The sequence below is a fragment of the Onychostoma macrolepis genome, chromosome 10, assembly GCF_012432095.1.
Source record: "Onychostoma macrolepis isolate SWU-2019 chromosome 10, ASM1243209v1, whole genome shotgun sequence".
Taxonomy (NCBI): domain Eukaryota; kingdom Metazoa; phylum Chordata; class Actinopteri; order Cypriniformes; family Cyprinidae; genus Onychostoma; species Onychostoma macrolepis.
This window is the reverse complement of record NC_081164.1, coordinates 15,252,943-15,276,626: the sequence shown is the minus strand read 5'-3', so window position 1 is coordinate 15,276,626 and position 23,684 is coordinate 15,252,943. Positions and strand designations below refer to the sequence as shown.

General features: G+C 37.5%; 1 protein-coding gene across 7 annotated transcripts in view; it reads right to left on the bottom strand.

Annotated features, from left to right (window-relative positions):
• Positions 1–271: 271 nt before the first annotated feature.
• Positions 272–23,684, bottom strand: part of LOC131548460 (zinc finger matrin-type protein 4-like) — a 35,200-nt gene continuing 11,787 nt past the window's right edge. For 6 of the 7 annotated variants that reach the window (XM_058789735.1, XM_058789732.1, XM_058789734.1 and 3 more), the window contains 5 exons: positions 19,136–19,225; positions 12,916–13,072; positions 7,483–7,707; positions 3,769–3,865; positions 272–1,290 (listed from right to left, as the gene is read on the bottom strand). In XM_058789735.1, the coding sequence (XP_058645718.1) occupies positions 1,275–1,290; positions 3,769–3,865; positions 7,483–7,707; positions 12,916–13,072; positions 19,136–19,225 (585 nt within the window). In that variant the 3' untranslated portion in view covers positions 272–1,274. The remainder of the gene's footprint in view (positions 1,291–3,768; positions 3,866–7,482; positions 7,708–12,915; positions 13,073–19,135; positions 19,226–23,684) is intronic. The other variant, XM_058789736.1, reaches the window with a different exon arrangement.

Here is a 23,684-nt window from a genome sequence, read left to right as displayed (position 1 = left end):
TTAAACCCTAGGGGTCCTCTTGCCATGCACATCATTCCAGCAGAATGAAAAACACTGTATGAAAACAGCCTTTGGGAGACCCAGAGACGTGATTTATGGGGATAGCTTTGTTTCTGTTGTTTGCTTCTCATTCCAGTTCAGAAACAACAGTGGCACTTGCTAAATAAGTGTGAATTAGCATCATAACACTGTAAGTAGAGCATTCATATTGATAGCGTTTGAAGCTTCATGATACTGTAACATAAAGAAAACTAACTGTATTTGTGTCAGAATTGTTTTATTCTTTAAGAGACAAAACAGTATTTTAATAATAAATAACGCTAGCAACCTAGCTTCGTTTTTAAAAGTCATTATCGTTTTGGGGATAATTTGATTATTTTGGCTTTTTTTTTTTTAAATGGAACAGTGCACAAATGGAAATCAGCAGCATTCAGTCCTTTGTGAAAAGCACTAAAATGACCCCATCTCAGCAAAGTACAGCATGATAGTAGACTATTAACTTTTTAATCTCAGTAATGCTTCCTTATAGTAATCTCTTGGGTTTCTTTCTTCTACAGTCATTGCAAGAGATTCATTTTCTATCTGTTCATACTGCAGCTAATGTTGAAAAAGCTTTTGCTGAACATTTCGAACGACACAAGTCACTGAAAAGTCTTGTTAAAGTAATGAAGTTTTCAAAGAAAGATAGATTAAAATTACAATTAATGTCCTTCAGTTCATTACTTTTACTTGTATGCCGATTGAATTCAGCTTCTAAATGATGACAAAGTCTCATTTTAATATCATCCGAGAGCAATTCTACTGTATGTACAAAACAAAACAAGAAATTTCATTAATCTTTAGTGGACTACAGAGAGCTACAACATTTGAATGACAAGTTCACTCTAATACAAAATTTTCAATTCTTACACACATAAATTAAAATACGAATACAATTACAATCAAAATATTTTTAATTGCACCAAATTAAAATAAAGCTATAATTGTGTCCATTCGACATGCCTTAAATATATACATTAAAGTGTTCAGGATGTGAATGTGAATTTTCCTTTTATATACAAAGTTAGCAACATGCACTTGTCCGTGATCCATTATCACTGTCCAGGTCTCTGTCTGCATTGGTAGTGTCCATATCGCTGTCATAAACACAGTGGATCAAGAGAATATGAACCGATATTGCTGGCATGTGGTGTCTTAAAGTTGCCTTGACTTCCACAAACAGATCCTCAAATAGTTTCAAGAGTAGAGATGAAATAGAGGAGCTCCATCAAACTTCATTTGTTCTTCAAGCTGAGAAAGAAGCAAAACAGTTTAATGTGACATGACACTGCTAAAATGAAATTAAAAAACTTTACCACACAGTTTTTGTGTTATGAAAATAGCATATAAATGTCTATTTTTATCATGTTACATTATTACATTTAGTCCTTTTTACTCAAATGACGTACCAATTTATACAACCTCAGTCATTGTCGTATTATCTACTTGCGCCCCATTTATGATTATGTTTAGGGGTGGAGCTTCATGTTTACTTTGTTTCCATATGAATCACATTGAATGAATGTTACGTTACGGTTTCACATGAGATCGGGTTGGATTTTTCTCCTTAAAAAGATTGTTTCTGCATTGTTAATATCTTGCTATGTTGTTTTATGCGGTTTGTCGTTTACGCAAATGAAAAAAAACCCCACTTCATCACTGAGCATTTTCATTAGTAATTTCATTAACTCTGAGTGTGTGATGAGTGACCCGAACAGAACTCCAGCAGTGACACTCGTTGCTCTCTTATTGATCCATCATTGACTTTCCAATTCTGGTGTTCGGCACAAAACTGGCAGCAAACGCTCAATTGAGCCGAGTCCCAGAGATTCGAACACTGGCTTTGCACTCTTTGCACTGTGTCAAATGATTAGTTCCTATGTGTTTTTGAAGTTAATGGAGTGGGGACTCAAAGATGAACAAACTGACAACATAAAAAGCATGAAATGTAGGTGGCTAAAGACCAAATCCCTTGCACAGTTTGGCAGCGTTTGCAGAGTTCAAAGGGAGCGTCTAAGCACCCATGACTAAACAGGCTTACTGAACGTATGTTAAAGCTCTTATTTCGTACTTATTTTCATGAGTGCATAAAGTGCTCACCTTCCTAGCTTTACTTACACAAGTTTAAGAGATAAATGTAATGCTTAATATATGTAACCTCGATCATAATGCATAGTGCACAGTCCCTTTATCTCTTGATAAAATACTGTAACAGTTTACGTTAGAGGTATTGTGTTTGTGAACCAAACTTTCTGTGAAGGATCATTGTTTGGACCCTCTGAATGATCTTGGACACAAAATGATGAGTAAACTAATTTTGAACGGGGATCAGTTGATGGACTGAATTAGGCATATTTGTTCAGTTTGGCATGCGAGTTGTTCAAAACAAGGTAAAATAAGCTAAGGAAGAATTATCCATGTGTGCATATAACTAATGAAATCCTCTGCAGTGAATGAGTGCCGATGAATGCCAAACTTCTGATAAAAACATCACAATAATCCATAAGTAATCCACATGTCTCCAGTCCTTCAATTAACATCTTGTGAAGTGAAACAAGTTGTGTTTTCCAAATACAAGCAAAAATAAGAGTCCTCAATGTTGCGTCTGCCAGTGAAAAAGTAATTTAGTCTGAATCAGGAGAGAAATATGCACAGATCAAGCACCATTTACAAGAGAAAACAGTTCAAAACAAATAAGTCAGTAGATTTTGATGTGCGAGGACAACAGGAGATTTTCACTGGAGGAAGAATGATTATAGATTACGAACTCATATTTTGGCCAGAAGCGATGGTTTAAAGTGAATGATGGATTTGTTTCTTATTAATGTGCAGCTTTTCACTTCACAAGATGTTACATTAAGTGATGGACTGTAGTCATGTGGATTATTGTGATGTTTTTATCAGCTGTTTGCACTTTCATTCTGACGGCACCCATTCACTGCAGAGGATCCATTAGTGAGTGATGCAACAGTAAATTTTTCCAAATCTGTTTGGATGATGAAATAAACACATCCATATCTTAGATGGCACGAGGGTGAGTACATTTTCAGCAAATTTTCATTTTTGGGTGAACTATTCCTTTAAAACATAAAACAGCTCCGGTAATGTCAGCCTTGTGTGTGCTGCTTCTTGTGCATGCATATGAACACATCTCATGATGAGAGGGTGGAATAATGCCACTGCATGCCACTCCGTGACAGCTTGGACACGCCTGGCGGTTCCCATCATGCTTCTCACGTTCCTTCTCCTTCATCTCTACCTAATTAACATTCCATGCAGCCCAACATGCTATGCTGTGACCTTGCCTGCTCCGCTGCAGCCTCCGCATGGAAACTGTGGCCCGTACGGTACTGTGAGGACATGGTCCAGTCAGGCAGAATATTGATTCGGAGCAGATATTGATCACATAGACAACACTCCATTAACTTCACTCGCATGAACATGATGCAAGTTAACACCTTGTGCCTGCTGATATGAGTACTGATTTTGCACAGTTTCACAGTTTTGCACCAGCATGTGGCTACCAGTGAGTGTCTGTTATGAGTGGATGCATTCCTGATTGCCTTGGTTGGTGAATGATTCAATGACTCTTATTATGCTCTATTAAAATTAGCGTTTTGTGTAGAGATGTACTTTCTCCCACATTATCATTATGTGATTCACTGCTGGTTTCCCTTTGATTCTAGTCTTTTTCTTGTCTCAGAATGAGATGCAGTGGCTGATACTCACTTGTTCTGGTGTTTGGAGCCCTGCAGATGTGCGTGGTATTGTGCTACGGAGTTGAGCGTAACACTGCAGACCTCACATGTGTGACTCCGCTTCAGGCCTAAGAGCATACATAAATATAAACACATCTATTAGAGTAGAACTATGTTGTTTCCAACACTAAATGCCCTCAAATCTTGTAAGGTAAATATAATGCCCTATTTTGACAAACACCTACAGGCAGCTAGAACCCTGAGCATTTGACCATTTCTTCACTGTGCATGAATTACATGGATACATTTGCAAATAGCCTGAGCACAGCACATTGCTATTTCTTTCTCAAGCTAAATAAATAACATAATGGTGAATTGGTGAATATGTCTTTTCATTCTAGAAAATAAAATAAAGAAAAAAGAAATTCAGTTAGAGTTTGCTTAAAGAAAAATAAAAGGCCACTTTAAGGACCATTCAAGGCAAAAGAAAAAAAAAAGTTACATAGCTGTCTGACAATTTTGTATATTTATATGTATAGAGTTAAAATACATATGCAAGATATATGCAAACTTAAACTTCAGTAGTTGTTGTGTTGCCTCATTGATACAGTATATAAATATATATATATATATATATATATATATATATATATATATAAAATGCAGTGGCTATTTGCACTGTGTAAATAGCGATAGATGCTATTAACACTAAGTGCAAAAAGCATATTTTCTTAACGACAGATACTATTTACACTAAGTGCAAATAACTATAGATTCTATTTACACTATGTTAAAACAGCAAGATTTTCTGCTATGTATACTACTTATTGCAAATAGTGGCAATTATCTGCACCTCAGTATTGTAGTACATCATAAAACAGTACGCAATAATAATGTATTGAGTGTAAATTATAGTTTTAATTCAAATAAAGCCCTCCCTACACATACCCTAACCCTACCCAATACTTTATTTTCAACTTTTTGATTATTTCCGATGCGATATGAGATTTGAAAAGGGAGAAAAAAAGTTAGTCAAAAGGCTGGTTCGAACTCGGGTTGATCGCCACTGAAATGGATGTTAAACAAGCGTCTTTTTTCAGTGTTGACTATCCCAATCACACATTGGTGGGCAGAGTTAGTGTAAATAGCCTCTGCCAACAAGGCGGGCCATTTGCACTTAGAATTAAAAAACATGTTTTTTAATATTTATATATATATATATATATATATATATATATATATTATATATATTATGTGTGTGTGTGTGTGCGTGTTATTATATTTATATACATTTATTTATTTATTATATATAAATTTATAAACATTTTATATAATGTTTTTGTCTATATTGATCCTTAAAATATGTACATAGCAATGAGAATCACTGAGATGACGAGTTACAAAAAAATGCTAATCAGTTGCACATTTTTTATTATATTAATATAAATTTTATCCTTTTTTTTTTTTCTAAAGTGGTCCTTAAAATGTGTACATACTAATAATGAGAATAACCACTGAGGCTAATGAAAAAATTGCCAAAAAGAAAATATGCATAATTTAAAAAAAATAATGTTATATAAAAAAATCCTAATAGTCCTACATATAAGTGTAATTTTCTTTGTTTTCTTATGCAAAATATATTAAAGTAATACTAAAATATAAAATGCTTTTTTTTTTTTTTTTTTTTTAAGGAGCAAATTATGACTTGGACTAGTTTTTGTGTCATTTACTCATATATAGCTCCAGCAAACAGATTATGCATGAAACCAAATATATTTTCCTCCTTCACACATAAACATAAGCTTATGTCCACATATGACTCATATATTCAAACAGCATGTCTGTTTGTGTAACCATCTAGCGCATGATGTGATTTACTACTGGAAGATGGGTGGTGTTAAATGACCCTTACATATGCCACAAAGCAAGCACCTCCTCTGTTTAAACAAGGAGAATCCTTGTTATCCCAGTATCCAGGCAATCAGACCAGATAATGAATGGAGGCTCATCTAAATGCCTCATCAATAACATTTACCACAAATCTATATTCAATCAAAGCCACAGATTACGCTGGCCTCGTCTTTGCAACCACAGCGCCTCAGCTTTTCTTTGGCATTGTGTACATTCAATGATTAAAATCACATAACAGAAGGGGCCGTGAAACACGCTGATAAGTCGTATCCTCCCACAGCACTGTCTTCCTACACCAAATCTGTTCTCCGCCTCTATCTAGGACAGACCAGTAAATTATAAGCTTGTGTGAAGCTCAGAAAATCAGTCGCTGGCTTCCTGTGAGGTGGGAAGTCTGATGAAAAACGCTATAAAATGGGATTCGATTACTGCTGAACATTGATTTGGCGCCCTGCTGTATAGCGGCGCAAACTTTTTTAGTTTAACGAAAGAACAGTATTATCACAGACAATTGCTAATGAGCAGAAATAGCATATCAAATCCTATTCTACATTTGTAGTCACAGACTAATATTACACACTACAAAAATAGAGCATATTCAATCCAGAGAGTGCTTGTACTATTATTGGTGAGTGAAGTACTGGGAAGCCTTAATGAAAACTGCAGTAATGAGTCATGCTTATGAGTCACAAGCGTGGCGTTAGGGACAGGACACTTTTCAATCTGAATCTAAATCCAACATTTGTCCAAATGGCAGCTGGTACGCACCTCCCACAAAGTGGTTTCTAGTCCCTCTATGCGTCAAATCTCACCAACGAGGTGGTTTTGTTGTGTGCAACCTCCGCCATTGTCGGTTTGTTTGGCGAGCAAAGATCTTGCGCTCGGGGAGGCTCTTTGTCGCGCCATTAATTACCTATTGATAACTGCCTCGAACGAAAGCTCTTTAGCTAGCTGCTGAATAATGCAAAACTTTAATGAAATGCCTGCTTGCGAAAAGACTCTAAGGCCATTAAAATGCCTCTACTGAGGCCTGTAAAACAGGATGGTCGATGCTAAAATGATATCTGTGCTTAAACGGTGGCATTTACGGTGAGGTTATTCATGAGCCATTACCACAAACTGATGAAAACAAACATTGTTACAATTGAATGCGCTGTTTTAAAGGGACAGTACACCCAGAAATTAAAGCTCTGTCATCATTTGCTCACACTCATGTTGTTCAATACCTGTAAGAGTTTCATTTTACGAGCTTTTAAAGGGATAGTTCACCCAAAAATGAAAATTCTGTCATTAATTACTCACCCTCATGTCGTTCCAAACCCGTAAGACCTTTGTTCATCTTCGGAACACAAATTAAGACATTTTTGATGCATTCCGAGAGCTCTCTGACTCTCCCATAGACAGCAATGATCCTTACACGATTAAGGCTCAGAAACGTAGCAAGGAGTTTGCTAAAATAGTCCATGTGACATCAGTGGTTCAACCGTAATGTTATAAAACTATGAGAATACTTTGTGTGTGCAAAGAAAACAAAAATAACGACTTTATTCAACAATTTGTCTCCTCCGCGTCACAGCACCATTATTTTGATTTTCATCACACAAAGTTATGGCTTCAGAAGTCTTGGAGAACGAAATGCAAATCACTTTTTTTTTATCATTTTAGGATATTTTTGCATCATTTTTACATCTTAAACCATTGTGTTCCACAAAAGAAAAAAGTCAAGCACTGTATGTGTTTGGAACAACTTCATGAGTGATGACAGAATCACTTTTAATTCATGTTTGGGTGAACTATCCCTATCTATGTTTTGTCTGTTCCTCTCAGAACATACCATTTAGATCATCTCCGTCCTCCAGACTTTTACCCAGCTGTGCGAGGAGGTTAGCTTGGGCTGCATTTTTTTTGTGCTTCTTGCCGTCGTAGTGCTGTCTGGCCATGCCAGGGTTGTTGAACCAGGCCTTACACATTTGGCAGTACCGGTGTGAGAGTCTGCCATGTATGGAAGGACTTCCCGGCGAGTCTTCAGTCACCATATGCTCTGAACTGGCTGTCACCTCTGTAAAGAGGGCATAAGAGATTTAGTATACTTAGTGTACCATACATTACTTACCAAACAGACTACAGGTAAAAGCTATTAATGTGAAAACACCTGAGAATGATATATGATCTTGCCCTCCATTCCTGCCCATTATTTTTCTACATTCTGAAGAAAAAAATCACCAAAAAGAAAGAAAACAAGCAAAAGAGACTTAAAGAGAGAAATATTTTTATTTTAAATCTTGTGCAACACACAAGTTAACAGCTAGCCACAAAGTTAAAATGGCATATCCATTTCTCATTTTATTTACCAATATCCAGTCCACAACAGCAGGTGTGTGACAGCATTAATAACACATATTAGAATTTCCAAGACATGTGTACGTGATTCAATTGACATATTTTGCTTGCGGTCTGTCTCACCTGCCAAAGTACGGGGCACAGGCTCATGTCAGTTTGAAGTATTTCATGGGTAAAAGGCGCAAATTAGGAACACGGGATGTCCCCTGTGGCTGCAGCTTAATAAGATGCTTTCTGAATCTCATGACACTAATATGATGAATATGGTTCATAAGCAGACGGGAGGTAATTTGTCTCGCACTAGCAGGTATAAGCTTGTGTTCTCCTCATCTGTTTTTGAGAAGTTAATTTTTATTACAAAGTCGAGAACAAGGGATGTTTTCACCCGTCTAATTATACTCAGTCATAGTAAACGACAAACAAGAGACTACACTGACAGCAACCCCACGTCATAACATAAAATAGGAATGGTGGATGGCACAAATGGGGCGTCTCTTGGCTCTTCCGCAGTTTTTCAAGTGGAGGATAGATGACACTGGCAGCTCTACAAGTGTATTTATAGAAGGTATCAAAATAACTAGATAATATGAAGCATTCTTTTTCCTGTCTCAATTTTCATCCAATTCCCTGAGGTGTTTGAAAGGAGGGTTGTTTTCATTATAACACATAATCAGAGTGTGATATTAAACACTACCGTGACAAATACAGTGGGCTCAAAGTCTGAGACCACAAGTGAAAATGTTTTGCATTTTTTTCCCCAATTTGATATACAAATGTTTTCACTGCAAATTATGGTATCAGCATAACAAATCGAGAATAAACATTGAGAACTTTTTAATTTCTTGGTATTTCATCTATTTGAACATTTCTCTGCCATTTTCAAAAATTCTTTCTGGACATACTGTGATAAGCAGCAAAAGAGAACTCATTTCGCTATACGTGCGTGCTGTCTGAGACACTCTTTCTGAGTCCTGTCAGAGAGATGCGCGCATGTGAAGACGGTGCTCATAGAGCAAAGGAGTATTGTACTGAATTATTTTTCCCACTTTATTGGCCTTGAACGGTTAAATACACACACTTGGATGAGTCAAAATGCCCGTCTTTGCAAGTATTGTCGTAAACACAGTAATTTAGGTCTTAAGTAAAAGCAAACAGCTGAGAAAGAAAACGCGTGTAACAGTATACTGGACCCAAGAAGCTCTTAAAGTGATAGCAGTCTAATATTCCTGGTGTCTGTCATTAATGTTAATCAAACAACAAACGAGAGAAAATCTCTCACTCTCACTTTTTTAACTACACTGTAAAAAAAAAAAAAGTTGAGCCAACTTAAAATTTTAAGGCAACCAGCTTCAGCAGATTTTTGAGTTTTCTCAACTTGTCGTTTTAAATTTATACAACAAAAATTTGAGAATCTCCCACAAAAATAAGCTGAGCAAACTCAAAAATCTGCTGAAGCTGGTTGCCTTAAAATTTTAAGTTGGCTCAACTTTTTTTTACAGTTGATAATAAGAAATATATATTTAATTTACACAGTGAAGAATATGCAGTGGTTTTACATTTGATTAGTTTACACAATGAATGTAGCATTTCTTATTTATTTTTTCTACTGTAGTTTTTTGGTCCTATTGCTTGTAATTAGTTTTAATCGCTTACTGTTTACTTGTCTTGAGCTTGAGTGTTTTTTTGGAGGGTTTTTTCTATCTAGGCTAGTATTAGTTTTTTTGTGATATTGACACTGACAAGAGTTATGACATTTCTATGGTGTCAAAAAGTTTGATAAAAATAACTGTATTGTGATATATCATTACCGCGAAATAAAATTACTCATATCGTGATATAAGATTTTGGTCAAATAGCCAACCCCCACTGAAGACTGGAGTAAGGGAAATCACAGTAATGAATTACAGTTTAAAATATATTTAAATTGAAAACAGTTATTTTATATTGTAATATATTTCACAGTATTTCAGTTTTCACTATATTTCAATAAAATCTTGATTTGACTCACTGACTTCTTTCAAAAATATGAAAAAATCATACCAACTTTTAAACGATAGAGTGCTTTGTTTACTGTAAAAGGGTGCAGGTGCTACAGATCAACATAAATCCATAAATCCATGCGTTATCATTTGAAACTTTCATAATATCTAGCTTTATAGTAATTGTGTAGATCTGCAGTGCAGCAGTTTGGTCAATTACTTGATAATAGCAATGACACTCAAGGATAATGTAATCAAATTATATCCTCATCTGTATTCCAGCCATTCAGACCATTTCATCTAGGTCTTTTACATCTTATCAAAGAGTTATATAAGGTCTCGCTAGAAACAAGAACCTTTTTAGCTCATCCTCAATAACACCAGTTCTGGTATAACATGAAAAATCACCATCAAGATCATTATAATGGCGGAAGCAGCCACATAGCAACCATCCAACTGTAACCGAATAATGCTGAGCTACTACAATGACTGCTGAACAAACAACCAAAGGACAGTTTCTTGAACCCTATTATGGTTGCTAATAGTTTTAATGGTGCTGCTTTGTGATGCTTGCTATTTGGACAAACACTTTAAAACGTCAGCACGTAACTTGTCTCGCACCATTTGTGCTGTGGACATAAAGGCACATTAAATCATATGGCTTGTTGATGAGAGCTGCGCTATTACTTTCTAAGCGACTGCATATACGATTGCCGCCTGGTGGATGATAAAACAGGCTAAACTAACTGTTTTGCAGAAAATGTACAAATCTAGTCTTGTGAATGGATTTCACCTCATGACTTTTTCGCAAGTTCCATCATTACCAACATAGTGCGACGATTCAGTGTTTCCTAAAACCGTAGTTCAAACGAACATTCGCAACACAGCATGACAAAAGAGGAACCAGCGATAACACTAGGGTGTTATGGGTAGATGCCAGGGCATCAAATCACCTTGCTATACCAGGTTGGACCGCTTTTTGCCTTCAGAACTGCCTTAATTCTTCACTGCATGCCTGGCATTCAACAAAGTGCTAGAAACATTCCTCAGAGATTTTGGTCCATATTGACATGATATCATCATGTTGTTGCTGCAGATTTGTCGGCTGCACATCCATGATGCAAATATCCCAAAGGTGCACTATTAGATTGAGCGTTTGGCGCGGTGGTGTTTAAACGACCCTTAACTAGTACTAAGGGGGCCGAAGTGTGCCAAGATGAAAAATATCCCACTACCACAAGCCTGAACCATTGATACCAAGCAGGATGGATCCATGCTTTCATGTTGTTTACACCTAATTCTGACCCTACTATACAAATGTTTCAGCATTGTGTTATCCAATTGTATTCTTAGTTTCCTGTTCTTAGCTGACAGGAATGGCACCCCCTGTGCTCATCTGCTGCCATAGCCCATGTGCTTCAAAGTTTTATGTGTTGTGTGTTCAGAGATGCTCTTCTGCAAACCTCGATTGTAACGAGTGGTTATTTGAGTTACTGTTGCCTTTCTATCAGCTTGAACCAGTCTGGCCTTTCTCCTCTGACCTCTAGCATCAACAAGGCATTTTTGCCCAAAGAACTGCGGCTTACTGGATATTTTCTCTTTTCTCCATTTGTTGTGTGTGAAAATCCCAGTAGATGAGCAGTTTCTGAAATACTTAGACCAGCCGTCTGCTACCAACAACCAGCTCACATTCAAAGTCACTTGATTCACCTTTCTTTCCCATTCTGATGCTCAGTTTGAAATTCAGCACATCGTCTTGATCAGTGTTGTGGAGTAACTAGTTACATGTAACAGCGTTACGTAATTTAGTTACAAAATAAATGTAACTGTAATCAGTTACAGTTACTGAGAAAAAATGTGTAATTCAGTTAGTCACTTATACAGACAGATTTATTTCATTTCTTTTCCAAATTGCACTGACTGTTCTAAAATATGAGACATATAGGGCCCCATGATTCCCGCGATGCAGAAAACGCAGACGGATTCCTGAAATCCAGTCAATTTACTGTATAACACGGAATGTTACAGAATATGGCAAATTTTGGATGAATAAATCAAAAGTAGGTTAGTATACTTGTATCAAAGCACGATATGGACAAGTGTCTATGAATATTAAACACAGAATAGGACTTGTTTGATTTTCTATTTGGGCATATGCTTTATTTATTTATTTTTTAATTAACGGTGTTTCCTGTCATGTGTGAAGATTTGATTTCAAAAACAGTTTCATAGCTATTAAACAATTTCTTGTTTGGATTTTAAATCTGTATTTAACCTCAGAACGATCTCAAAGTAAAAAGTGGTGCAAACATCTAATTTTGTGGTGGCTGTGCTTTAAATTTCAATTATTATAATCTTAATTCAAGTGATAAATGATTTTGAAAGTCTGACAGTAATCAGTGTTTAGTCCTACTGTAAGGTTAACCCTGGTTTCAAAATGATTAACAGTTGAAAATATTTGTTAGAAATTTAGTAAACAAAAAGTAATAGTTACACTACTTATTACATGTTAAATAGGGTAACTTGTCTAATCTGTAACCTATTCCAAAATAACCTTCCCAATACTGGACTTGATATACAAGCCTTGAGTTGCTGCCATGCAATTGGCTGATTACATATTTGCATTAACAAGCAATTTTTAAAAAATCCCCATACTCTTAACTGTGAGCAGTAGTCATATCATATCTCATACCATACCTCATCAAACATCAGTAATACATAATAACTTGAGCATTAATAATAATGAACTCATTCTCAAGAATAATTGCCTCATTATCTCATATTCAGAGTCCATCCATGGTTGAACAGGTCACTTCCCTGCTGGCTGCTTAGGACGTCATTATACACGTAAAACTCATTTAAGTATGAATACTGACCTGGGAACAGCCTGGCCTTTAAATATGGTGATTTAGACATTGTGGACCTGATCTTAGATCAGCACCTCCTACCTTTAGATGTGATGGCAGGTGGCTCCCCCAGCAGTAGCCTGAGTCTTTTGGCGTGGATCTTGCCCTGGTAGTGTGACTGGGCCACCACCGCCGAAGTGAACGACATATTGCACAGCGTGCAGCACTTGTTCTTGTCCACGTCTCCCTCCGCACTGCCCTGGGACGACACAGAGGCAGACACATACTCTGATATTCTTTAACCGGGACCATTTATCACCTTCAGCTAATAATACAGGATGATTTATGAAGCAAATGTGTTATTATAACTTTAAGAGGAAGATATGAAATTTGGCTCTCAAATTGGCAGATGTGGGTCGCGCTGTGGAGAAGTAATTTACAAACTTCTAAAAACGGTGTAGCGTATATTCTGCTTCCTGCTCTGATGCAACCGCTCTGAGTTTCTCATATTGACTGATATTGGCTCTGAGCGCTGTTGGGGAAGTTACTTTCGAAACTTTAGCACACCAAGCTAAAAGCTAATCGTTATTTAAATGGCAATCAATCTACTCTTTAAAAAAGTCGTTAGATACATTGCATGTAGATAGCTACACTGAAGCTTTTTGAGTGGCAATATAAATATATTTAGATTGAAAATATAAAAAATTCCCCAAAATATAGTTGATGAAACGAGTAATTAAAACAAAAAATATTTTTATGTAAATATATTTCAACGTGTACATTAGCAACATATTTTTTGTCATTTTTAATATGTTGATATATATTTAAAGTATGTAATATATATATTTTTGTTTGTTTATCATTTAACAGCAATGATTAGCAGATAAATATTGTTATAAAAACTTTTAAAATACCATTTAATTGCAATGACTTGATTCTGTGAATCAAGTATTTATACTAATAAGTATTTGTATTTATTAATGTACATGAACCATCTGAACTAGAGTGAATCAGACTTTCTCTCTCATGCAAAAGAGGATGATTTAGGTGAACAACATTTGATTATTGCCATTTTGCAATTCCTATTTGTCGGCTAAAGTAGCTTGTTACTAAGAGCTAATAATATCACGTTACTGTAAGTTCCGTTAGCTATCTCCAGCATTACCGCTGTGCTATTGCTTCATTTACTCTTTATAGGTACATCAGCTCCTTAGTTCGATATATAAATCAATGGTCAATATCCTAAGTGCTAGGAAAGTGGCATTGCAAGGTCAATGTCATGCAATAAACATGCAGAGCTAGAGCAGGTTAGTTGTCTTTATAGATGAGGCTATGGAATATGACTCAAAAAGTATTATAATACAATCTATGAACTAATTTTATGGCAAGAAATCAAAATTGATCCTTTCTTCACTGAAAATAGACAGCATTTTCATGTTTTGCATGAAATGTTTCAATCAGACCCTGATTGACTTTCTGAGCTTTAATTGTTCTGTAAGTCTTGCGCTTGAACTGAGGTCTGTCTTCTCTGCGGCAGACGTCGATCTGTGTCCACTCATTCTGCTTCTTGTTATTCCTCTCCTGACACACCATAATGTCTTTATTTACTCTCCCGAGGGGAAAGAGTACCTCATCAACATCCAGCTAAACCGAAAAGGCCTGTTTAGACATTGGAAACAATCAACACATCACAACAACCCTTTTAATTTCAGGGGAATTTTTAATATTGCCAACTGCGTCGACACACAACAAACATGGCATCTTAAACTGACACAAGTTTACATTGTGAGAAAAACCGTAGAAATACACGAGGAGCAGAGACTCAAATGTTTTTAGATGCTTTATATGTGTTTCTGTGCAGGTTAGTTCACTGTTATGTGAATTAAAATAGTCAAGTGTTATCTAATGCTGATTTAGTGTTATCAAGATTAGAAAACTGAGTTTATATCAGAGGAAAAGGCTTTCAAGAGGTCTGCAGTTGGGCTTGAGACAACCACACATAGCTGATGTGTGAAGCTGAGCAAAGTTAATGAAAGAGGGGAAAAACTAGCATAAAACACAGGTGCAAGCAATGACTATATTTAACTCAATAAAAAAAAACAGCAGTCTGTATTGCCATCTGCACCCCCAACACCCCTTGTTCCCGATGGAACAGTTCTGACATTCCCTCAAAAGCTTGAATTATTACATGGATCAGGTCTAGCATTTTGTGAACTGGCAATCATGTCTGTGTTTCTGGCATATAACCCTCAACTATATGACCAGACCATAAAAGTGCTTTGAATAATGGTGGTCCTCCAATCATTCCCATCATGACTTAAATCATAAATTGATAAATAATTACAAAATAATGTATAAAAAACAAAAATTTGCATTATTATATTAATTATATGTGACCCTGGACCACAAAACCAGTCAGAAATCTAAAAGCTGAATGAATAAGCTTTCCACTGATGTATGGTTTGATAGGATAGCACAATATTTGGCTGAGATACAACTATTTAAAAATCTAGAATGCAAAAATCTAGGGTGCAAAAAAATCTAAATATTGAGAAAAAGAAGTTGTCCAAATGAAGTCCTTAGCAAAGCATATTACTAATTGAAAATTAAGCTTTGATATATTTACGGTAGAAATATTTACAAAATATCTTCATGGAACATGTTCTTTACTTAATATCCTAATGATTTTTGGCATAAAAGAAAAATTGATAATTTTTACACATACAATGTATTTTTGACTATTGCTACACAAATACCTGTGTGACTTATGACTAGTTTTGTGGTCCAGGGTAACATATTATAAATTACATTTAAACAATATTGTATGATGAAAATATTATTTAAATTTAATTCAACTGATTCATTTTTATATACTATATCTAAAAATATTATAAAAATGTAACAATATATGATATAAAATAATACATATCAAATATATCATTTAAATTTTAAATATTTGCATGATTGTATTATATTATAAATTGTACTGTACAATATCATCAGGGGCGCCTTGGGGAGGGGTGGGGGGATTGGGGTAGGTAGGGACCCTCTCGGTAGAAATGGGCTGCAGAATATTGACTGCAGTTCAGGGGGCCCAGAAACCATAGCGGCATCCCTGAATATCATTATAATAATATGATGCAAATATTCTATTCTATTCTATTCTATTCAAAATTTTAACAGTGTGTGATACAATGTAAAAAATAATATATAAAAATAAATCTATATCTATGAATTAAAAATGTAAATACTTGCATTATTCTATTCTATTCAGTTCTATTATAATTTAATTTAAACTATTATTATAATATGACCAAAATAATATTTACTTTTAATTGATTTATTATTGATGTAAATATTGTTTACATTTAATTTAATTGATTTTAGTATATTATTTTTTATCATGTTATATCTGTCACGCTCCTGGACTGTTTTGTTGTGGTTTCATTCCCCATGTGCTCGGTGTGACCTAGTTTCTGTCTTTGTCTATTATCAGTTAATCACCTTCATTGTGTTCACCTGTTTGCCCCTCGTTATCTGCCCTATATTAGTTGCTGTCCATTTAGTTCTAGTTTGTCGGTTATTGTTGATGTTACCCTGTGTGTGTACCTCCTCGTTGCGAGTTATATTAAATCTATTGTCCCCTTTGAACCTTCGTCTCCTCTCCTTGTGTGTGCACTGCACAGTACCGTGACAGAATAACCGACCGCAACAAAAGTAAGGCATAGCTGCGTGTTTCCCCTCGTTTTTTTCCCGTTTTTCATCAGTTTTTATTTTTCCGTTCTGTCATGAATGACCCTGCCTGCCTCCTCCTCATGCTGGAGCAGAGGAGCCTTTCCCTCGAGGACCATACGAGACTATTCGTGGAAATCTCCAACTACACCCACTACCCGGACTACTGCCTCTGCACGTTCTACCGGACGAGCCTGAACGACGAGTGCAGAGCGCGGTTGTCCGGAGATGGTCCTCGGGGAGATTTTGCCACCTTTGTGGAGTGGGTGCTGGTGTCTTGTGGATCCCCACTGACCGTGGACTACGAGGACGATGACACCAGTCCCACTCCTGACCCAGAGCCCAGCCCATCATCACCCCGAGCCGCAGAGCGTCAGCCCGAGCCCACCGCGGACGGAGAGCCAGAGCCCATAGCAATCCACGAGCCGTCGCAAGAAGGAGCGACTGAGCTGGAGTTCGCCCAGGAGCCAGAGCCTCATGGACCGTCCGATCAGGTGCGAGAGCCGGCTACATCGCACACGAGAGTGGAAGTTACAGTGGAGCGTGAGGGTGCTGAAGGAAGCCCCGCCCACTGCACCACCGCTGAGGGTGAGCAGTCGCAAGACTCTGGGGACTTAATAGACTGGGAAACTCATGCAGACATGCCCTCTCTGCTTCCACCTTCATCTGAAGTCTCTGACTACCCTGAATTGTCTACCTACCCGGATTTCCCACCCACCCTCCCTCTCCTGCCTCCTCCTATCATCCCTACCACTTCAGCCCTGCCACCGCTGCATCCTGGCAGTCCCTCTGCTCACCCTCAGCCCACCATCTGTGCGGTGGGATCGCCGCGGGTCTGCCTGTCTCCATCGGCGTCATGGCTGGGGGATCCCTCGTCTCCGCTTCCAGCCTCTGAATCCTGGACTCCACCTCGGCCCTCCGACCCAGCGGCTCCACCTCAGCTCCTAGCTCCCTCATCTCCACCGACGCCCGTCGCTCCACCGGGCTCCCTCGTCCCTCCGGCTCCGCCTTGGTCGGGCGTCGACCCGCCATCGCCTCAGGACTCCGCTCCTCCGGCTACACCTCGTCGCTCCGTCCCACCGGCTCAGTTGGGCTCCTTCCTCCCGCCAGCTCCACCTTGGTCCTCAGTCACTCCGGCTCCGCCGCGGATCTCTGGAGCTCCGTCTCCGCCTCAGTCACCGGAGCACTCGGCTCCACCTTGGCCCTCCGGATCCTCGGCTTCGCCCGGGCTCATCTGCTCTCCAGCTCCGGCCCGGGCTCCTCCTCCACCTGCTCTGCCGCTGTCGGTCGGCCCCTTGGAGTCAGCGGCCATTCCTCCTCCATGGCTCCTCCCTCCGTCGGCTCCACCGTGGGCCATCAACATGGCTGTGGCCTGGGTCCTACCAGGCTCCTCCTGCTCCGGGTCCCTCCTGTCTCCTCCCTGGCTCCTCCCTCCTTCGTCACCTCCCTGGTCTCTGTCAGCCGGCCCCCTCCTGGTGGTCCGTCCTCCTCCCGAGCCTCCGCCTTTGTTCCCACCCGTTTCCCCCCCCCTCTGTTCCCACCCGTTCCCCCCCCCCTCTGTTCCCACCCGTTTCCCCCCCCTCTGTTGTTCCACGGTGCGAGGACGCACCTTCCGGGAGGGGGGAGTAATGTCACGCTCCTGGACTGTTTTGTTGTGGTTTCATTCCCCATGTGCTCGGTGTGACCTAGTTTCTGTCTTTGTCTATTATCAGTTAATCACCTTCATTGTGTTCACCTGTTTGCCCCTCGTTATCTGCCCTATATTAGTTGCTGTCCATTTAGTTCTAGTTTGTCGGTTATTGTTGATGTTACCCTGTGTGTGTACCTCCTCGTTGCGAGTTATATTAAATCTATTGTCCCCTTTGAACCTTCGTCTCCTCTCCTTGTGTGTGCACTGCACAGTACCGTGACAATATCTTATTAAATGATTGTTTATATTATTATATTTTATGTTATATAAAACATGAATTCAAGTCAATCACGCAGCTTCTTCCTGTCAAAGTGGCCGGAATAAACTGCAACCTGGAACAGAGCAAAAAGCCAGTCCAAATGTTCCTTTCAACATATTAGTAAAATACTGAACGAGATTTTATTATGTTTTTATGCAGGTTGCTTTGGTTGGAAAAGGTTGCCTAAGAACAAAACTGTAGGCATAGTTTGCAAGAATATTACAAATATATGCATTCAAACCCATTTTATATGACCTCTACACTTTCAGCAGTCCAAACCACAGACATTCACAAGCCATGTGTGACATGAACTGAGAGCTTGTCACGTGAAAGATGTAACAAAAGGTACTGGGTCATTTTTTGTACTCCTAAAAGATCCACTTCCATCACTACATCCCAATGATAGCCTGAAATGTGAGAGATGTGGGACTGGGCAGAAGTAATAAGCTCAGACGAGCAGGTCATCCATGTCAATCAATATGTTGTGGACATAAAATGGTTTTCCTGTGGTAGCTACATCTGGGTTGCTCGACGGAGTAATGAAACTGCCAGCTTCAATTGTTAAGAAGGAAAGTGGCTTGGAATCAGTGCTAGTAGCGAATGCATGTACATTAAATGCCCAGGTGTGCTTCTTCACTTACATTGTCTGTTCGAAGCTTCTTTGCAGGACAGCCACCATCCACTGGGTGTAACATGTAATACAGACGAACTTTGTTTGCATGCTTTCGACTCTGCAAGAAAATGAGAGATGGGACAGTATATGAGAGGTGCTTTCACAAGCAGTCAGTTATATTCAAGTGTTGACAGAAAAACAACTCGCTATTGATTATCAAACTAGCGATGTCAGGACCCAAACAATTCTCATCAGAGCTACAGGAATAAGATTATGTGCCACTGATTTCATTTCTCAGAGCCTGATATGCCCCACTCTAGGCTGCGAGTGATCGCTCTGGTGGGTGGATAAAGGTCCATATTGATTGTTGTGCAGCAGACGAATGGTCAGCCATATGAACAGTGAAAAGGTACCAGAAGAGTAATCCTCACAGGGGGTCATTCAATCCATTATCAACCAACCAGAGAGATATCTGCCCCAAAACAGTAAATCTGCATAAAAATGATGTGGAGTTATTTCTCCCTTTAAGCTACCTTAAACTAAAATGATTTGTAGCAGATTTGTAGATTTGTAGCCTGTAAGACAAAAGATTTTGGGAATCTAAAACGCAGAAAGATGAATCATCAGACATCTAAGGAATAGTTTACAAAATAATGACAACTCTGCTCATCCCAAACTCACTTTCTTTTATCTGGAGATTCTGCAGAATGTTCTCTTTTCATAAATGATCATAAAAGTGATTTGGTTGACTCATACACTATATGCAGGGGTGCACATAACTGGTCCGCAGGTCCGCATGCGCGACCAAAATAAAAAATGCGCTGTGTAAATAAGTTCTGACAGCGCATTTGCGTATCGACATGGTTGACAGCTGTTAATGCACAATTACAATTTTAGATCGACAAACTGTACTGTATAAGATTTCTATCCAAACTGAAAGCACAATCTAGGCTACCGCTGCCGTTTTCAAAGCAAAACTGTGGCATTTCATTCACTGACGCTCTTCCATCAGCAGCGCTAAACCCGGAAGCGCATAATATTTACTTGCCGGCAACCCGCCAAAATAAAAGCTCGCTGATTTTACGTTTGAAAATGATGAAAATTAAAGTTAAAATGATGATAATAATAAAAATATTAGCATTTTATTTTAGTTTACTATAAAATAATTGCATTTGTATGTAATACTCCCTTTTTATTTTAAAATAAAATAGTATTATCACACTTGATTATTTAGTTCATTATTTTTAGTTAGTTATTTTATTTAAAAAAAAAAACTAAATAAAGTGCAATAATATTATCACTTTTATTAATAAATTTTTTTAGAGTTATATTTTATGGGTCACACTACATGCCATAGCCCGTGTGAGGACCAAACCAAATCTCCAGGTTCTCATATGAGAGCCAGGCTGAAAAACTTATGTGCACCCCTGACTATATGAGCTTTTCACAAGTTAATGTGAAAGCTTGTGTGAGGAAGAGAATTCAATTTAAATGTTTATTCAACAATATTCCACTATATAAAATAAATATGACAGGTGCACTTTCATGCATAAAGAAAAAAATAAATAATTGTATTTTACGTTGCCGCAGTACTCAATCTCAAAATAAAGTAAAATATTATCTGAGAAAACTTACTTTGCATTATCTTGACAGTATATCTTCTACCCACAATTTCAGTAATGTTAGAATAAAACTGATTTTTTTTTTTTTAGTATTTCTTACTGTTTAGGGCTGTCAATAGAATAAAATCTTTTAATTAACCTCATGATGCCTGACTTTTTATTCTATTGACAGCCCTAAACAGTAAGCAATAATAACCAAATCAGTTTTGTTCTCCTAACATCAAGTGTATAAGCAACTTTTTTGCTCTACGACGCACCATTTTTCCGCAAAATTGACCTACAACCGAAACCTACTATTGCGAACTAGTAGGGATGTAACGTTAACGATTAAACGCGAGCCGGTTGAAAATCGATTCAAATATGTGACGATTCAAATCGGTTGAGATGCGAAACAAATCGCGACTCAATTAGGGTAGTTTATATGAATGCATGTCTGAGGGGAACTTACTGTCTTTAGAAAAGTTTAGATGCTATTTTTCTTCTCATCTTGCCTCTGTATAATGCATATTAAAGTTCATAAGTGCAGCGCTGCTTTGTTTACAGTGGAAACCAAGGAAACGCTTAAAGCGCCACCTGCTGGCAGAGAGTGAATCTGCGTCTCATTCAGCTCGTCTGCTGTTTCTATGTATAATTTCACAAAACTGAAGTCATACCATTCTGTTTTTGCTTCAAATTTCGAAATTATACAGTCTAATTTAGGTTAAAAACTGCTCCTGCTGCATGTATGCAGCATCTTTGTTTGGATCTTGATTAAAATGCAGTGGTTGCCTCTCATTTTAAATGGAAAGAGCACAGACAAAGCCTTATTTAGTTTTTATGAAGAGATTTCTTTTATTTATGTTACTTATTTATTTGATTTGGGGCTTGTTTTAAAATTTCAGTTTAGTTGTTATTTACATTTACATTATATTTACATTTTGTTATTTAGCAGACGCTTTTATCCAAAGAGACTTACAAATGAGGACAATAGAAGCAATAAAAACCAACAAAAGAGCAATAATATGCAAGTGCTATATTCAGGGCTGGAAATGGGGGGGGGACGCGGGGGGACGGAGTCCGGGGAGTGAATTTCGAGGGGGGACGGCGTTTCATTTCAAACTGGTTAGGTTTATTTGGAAATTAAAGTGATTTCTATATTTTATCCATTCAAAATACTACGCAAGCGACCCCAGTTCTGCATATAAACGGAGCGCTGTGTTCATGGTTTGCTGCGCAATGCCATCTTTTGCCTTTTGCAGACTGCAGCCAATAGAAATGCTTCTCTATCGCTGCGCGTCCTGCTCACAGACAGTGAAGGCAGACTGCAGTTGTTGTCATTCATTGTAACGAACAAAGTGTAGAGACGATGTAAATAATATATTCAGTGTGCAGTGTAGAGAGCTTCATTCATTAAAATAGAAGTTTGTGAGATAGCGATGTACGGAGGGTAACAGTTTTTTAATGATTATAGAGAGTTTGCAAATGTGAAATTGAATTTATACAACAGTTTATAAATTTTTGATTTTATACAAAAGTTAATATTAAGTGACTTACATTTTAGGAACACTGTCAATTTTGCTCTATTTCGTCAACAAAAATATAGTTAAAAAACAAAGCCACAGCTGAGCCTCTGCGCAAGTCTTTGACACAGCGCTGTTTCGTTTATGAATGAATCTTTGCTTTTGAACAAATCTAGTGAGTCAATGATTCAATAACCCATTCATAAAGAGAGTCACTTGCTTCTTTAACTGAATGAATCAGCCGTTTGAACAAATCGATTGAATGAATGATTCAGTGACAAAGACAGTGATTTGATGCCACCTACTGGCAGTTTCTGTTTCATTTTTAAAGTATAAATTGAGTCATTTAATTTATTGAAATGTATATATTTAAAACATTAATCTCATAACATTGTTATTATGAGATGCATTAATGCCACCTCTGAGTCTTGTCAAAAATTTCTTAAATTCTGTAAATATTCCTTAATGCCACATTTGTGCTCTTCTGTGCCATGCAAAGATGAATTGTTGATACTGATTTCATTTGACTGGAAACTTATTCTTCCTGATTGTTATTGTTATATCTTATTATTTTAATTTATTGTCTAGTTAAATTTTTTTGATAAAAGTTTATACATCTACATTTTTTTGCACAAAAGATGACATACATTTAATAAAGGTAGAAAAATGGCATTACAAAGGTTTAAAAAAATAAAAATAAGTAAATAAAAAAAAACTTCAAGGAGTCAAATAACAATAGGAAGGTTAATTTATGGGTCATTCCTGGGATTCGGTAATATTTCAGTCCCCCAGAGTTTCTAAAGTGGTGGTTAACCAAAATTGTTAGAAGCTTTTCACAAAACTTTGGGATGCCCATTATAATTAATAAAAATAATTATTGCATTTTTATATTTTTAGCATAAAATAATGTATTATACAGTATCTATCTTGAACCAAGCATTTTGTAATGTCCCTTAGAAAATTATTAACAAAATGTGCATAGTGTCTGTGATTTTTGGCAACAATGTAAGCATTTACTTGTGTTCCTTTCTTATAAAATATATTTTTCTAAAAAAATGCAAAATATTTTATTAAAAAAACAGACTGTAAAGTTATGTCTCTCAGTCTGAACTCAACCCCGTCACACTAACCATTCTTCGCCCATAATAATTTAGTCTCCACTCATATGTGACTTCATTTGGGTCTCTTTAATAGTGGTGCAGAAAATGGTTAGTGGTATCATACTTTTTATTCATATTTTTGAGGCATGTTATGGTCAGGAAGGGTACTGTCAAGCTTAACAACTCAACCCCGTCATATAAAATTAAGATGGAAAATTATTACTTTTACAACATTTTATTTTCATAGGTAAGTATATACAATGTGTTTATTTTATTGCTGCCATATATGGTCTACTCTCCTATGCTACATGAGCAGCAGTGGCCACAACCCCGTCACACTCAACCCCATCACAAAT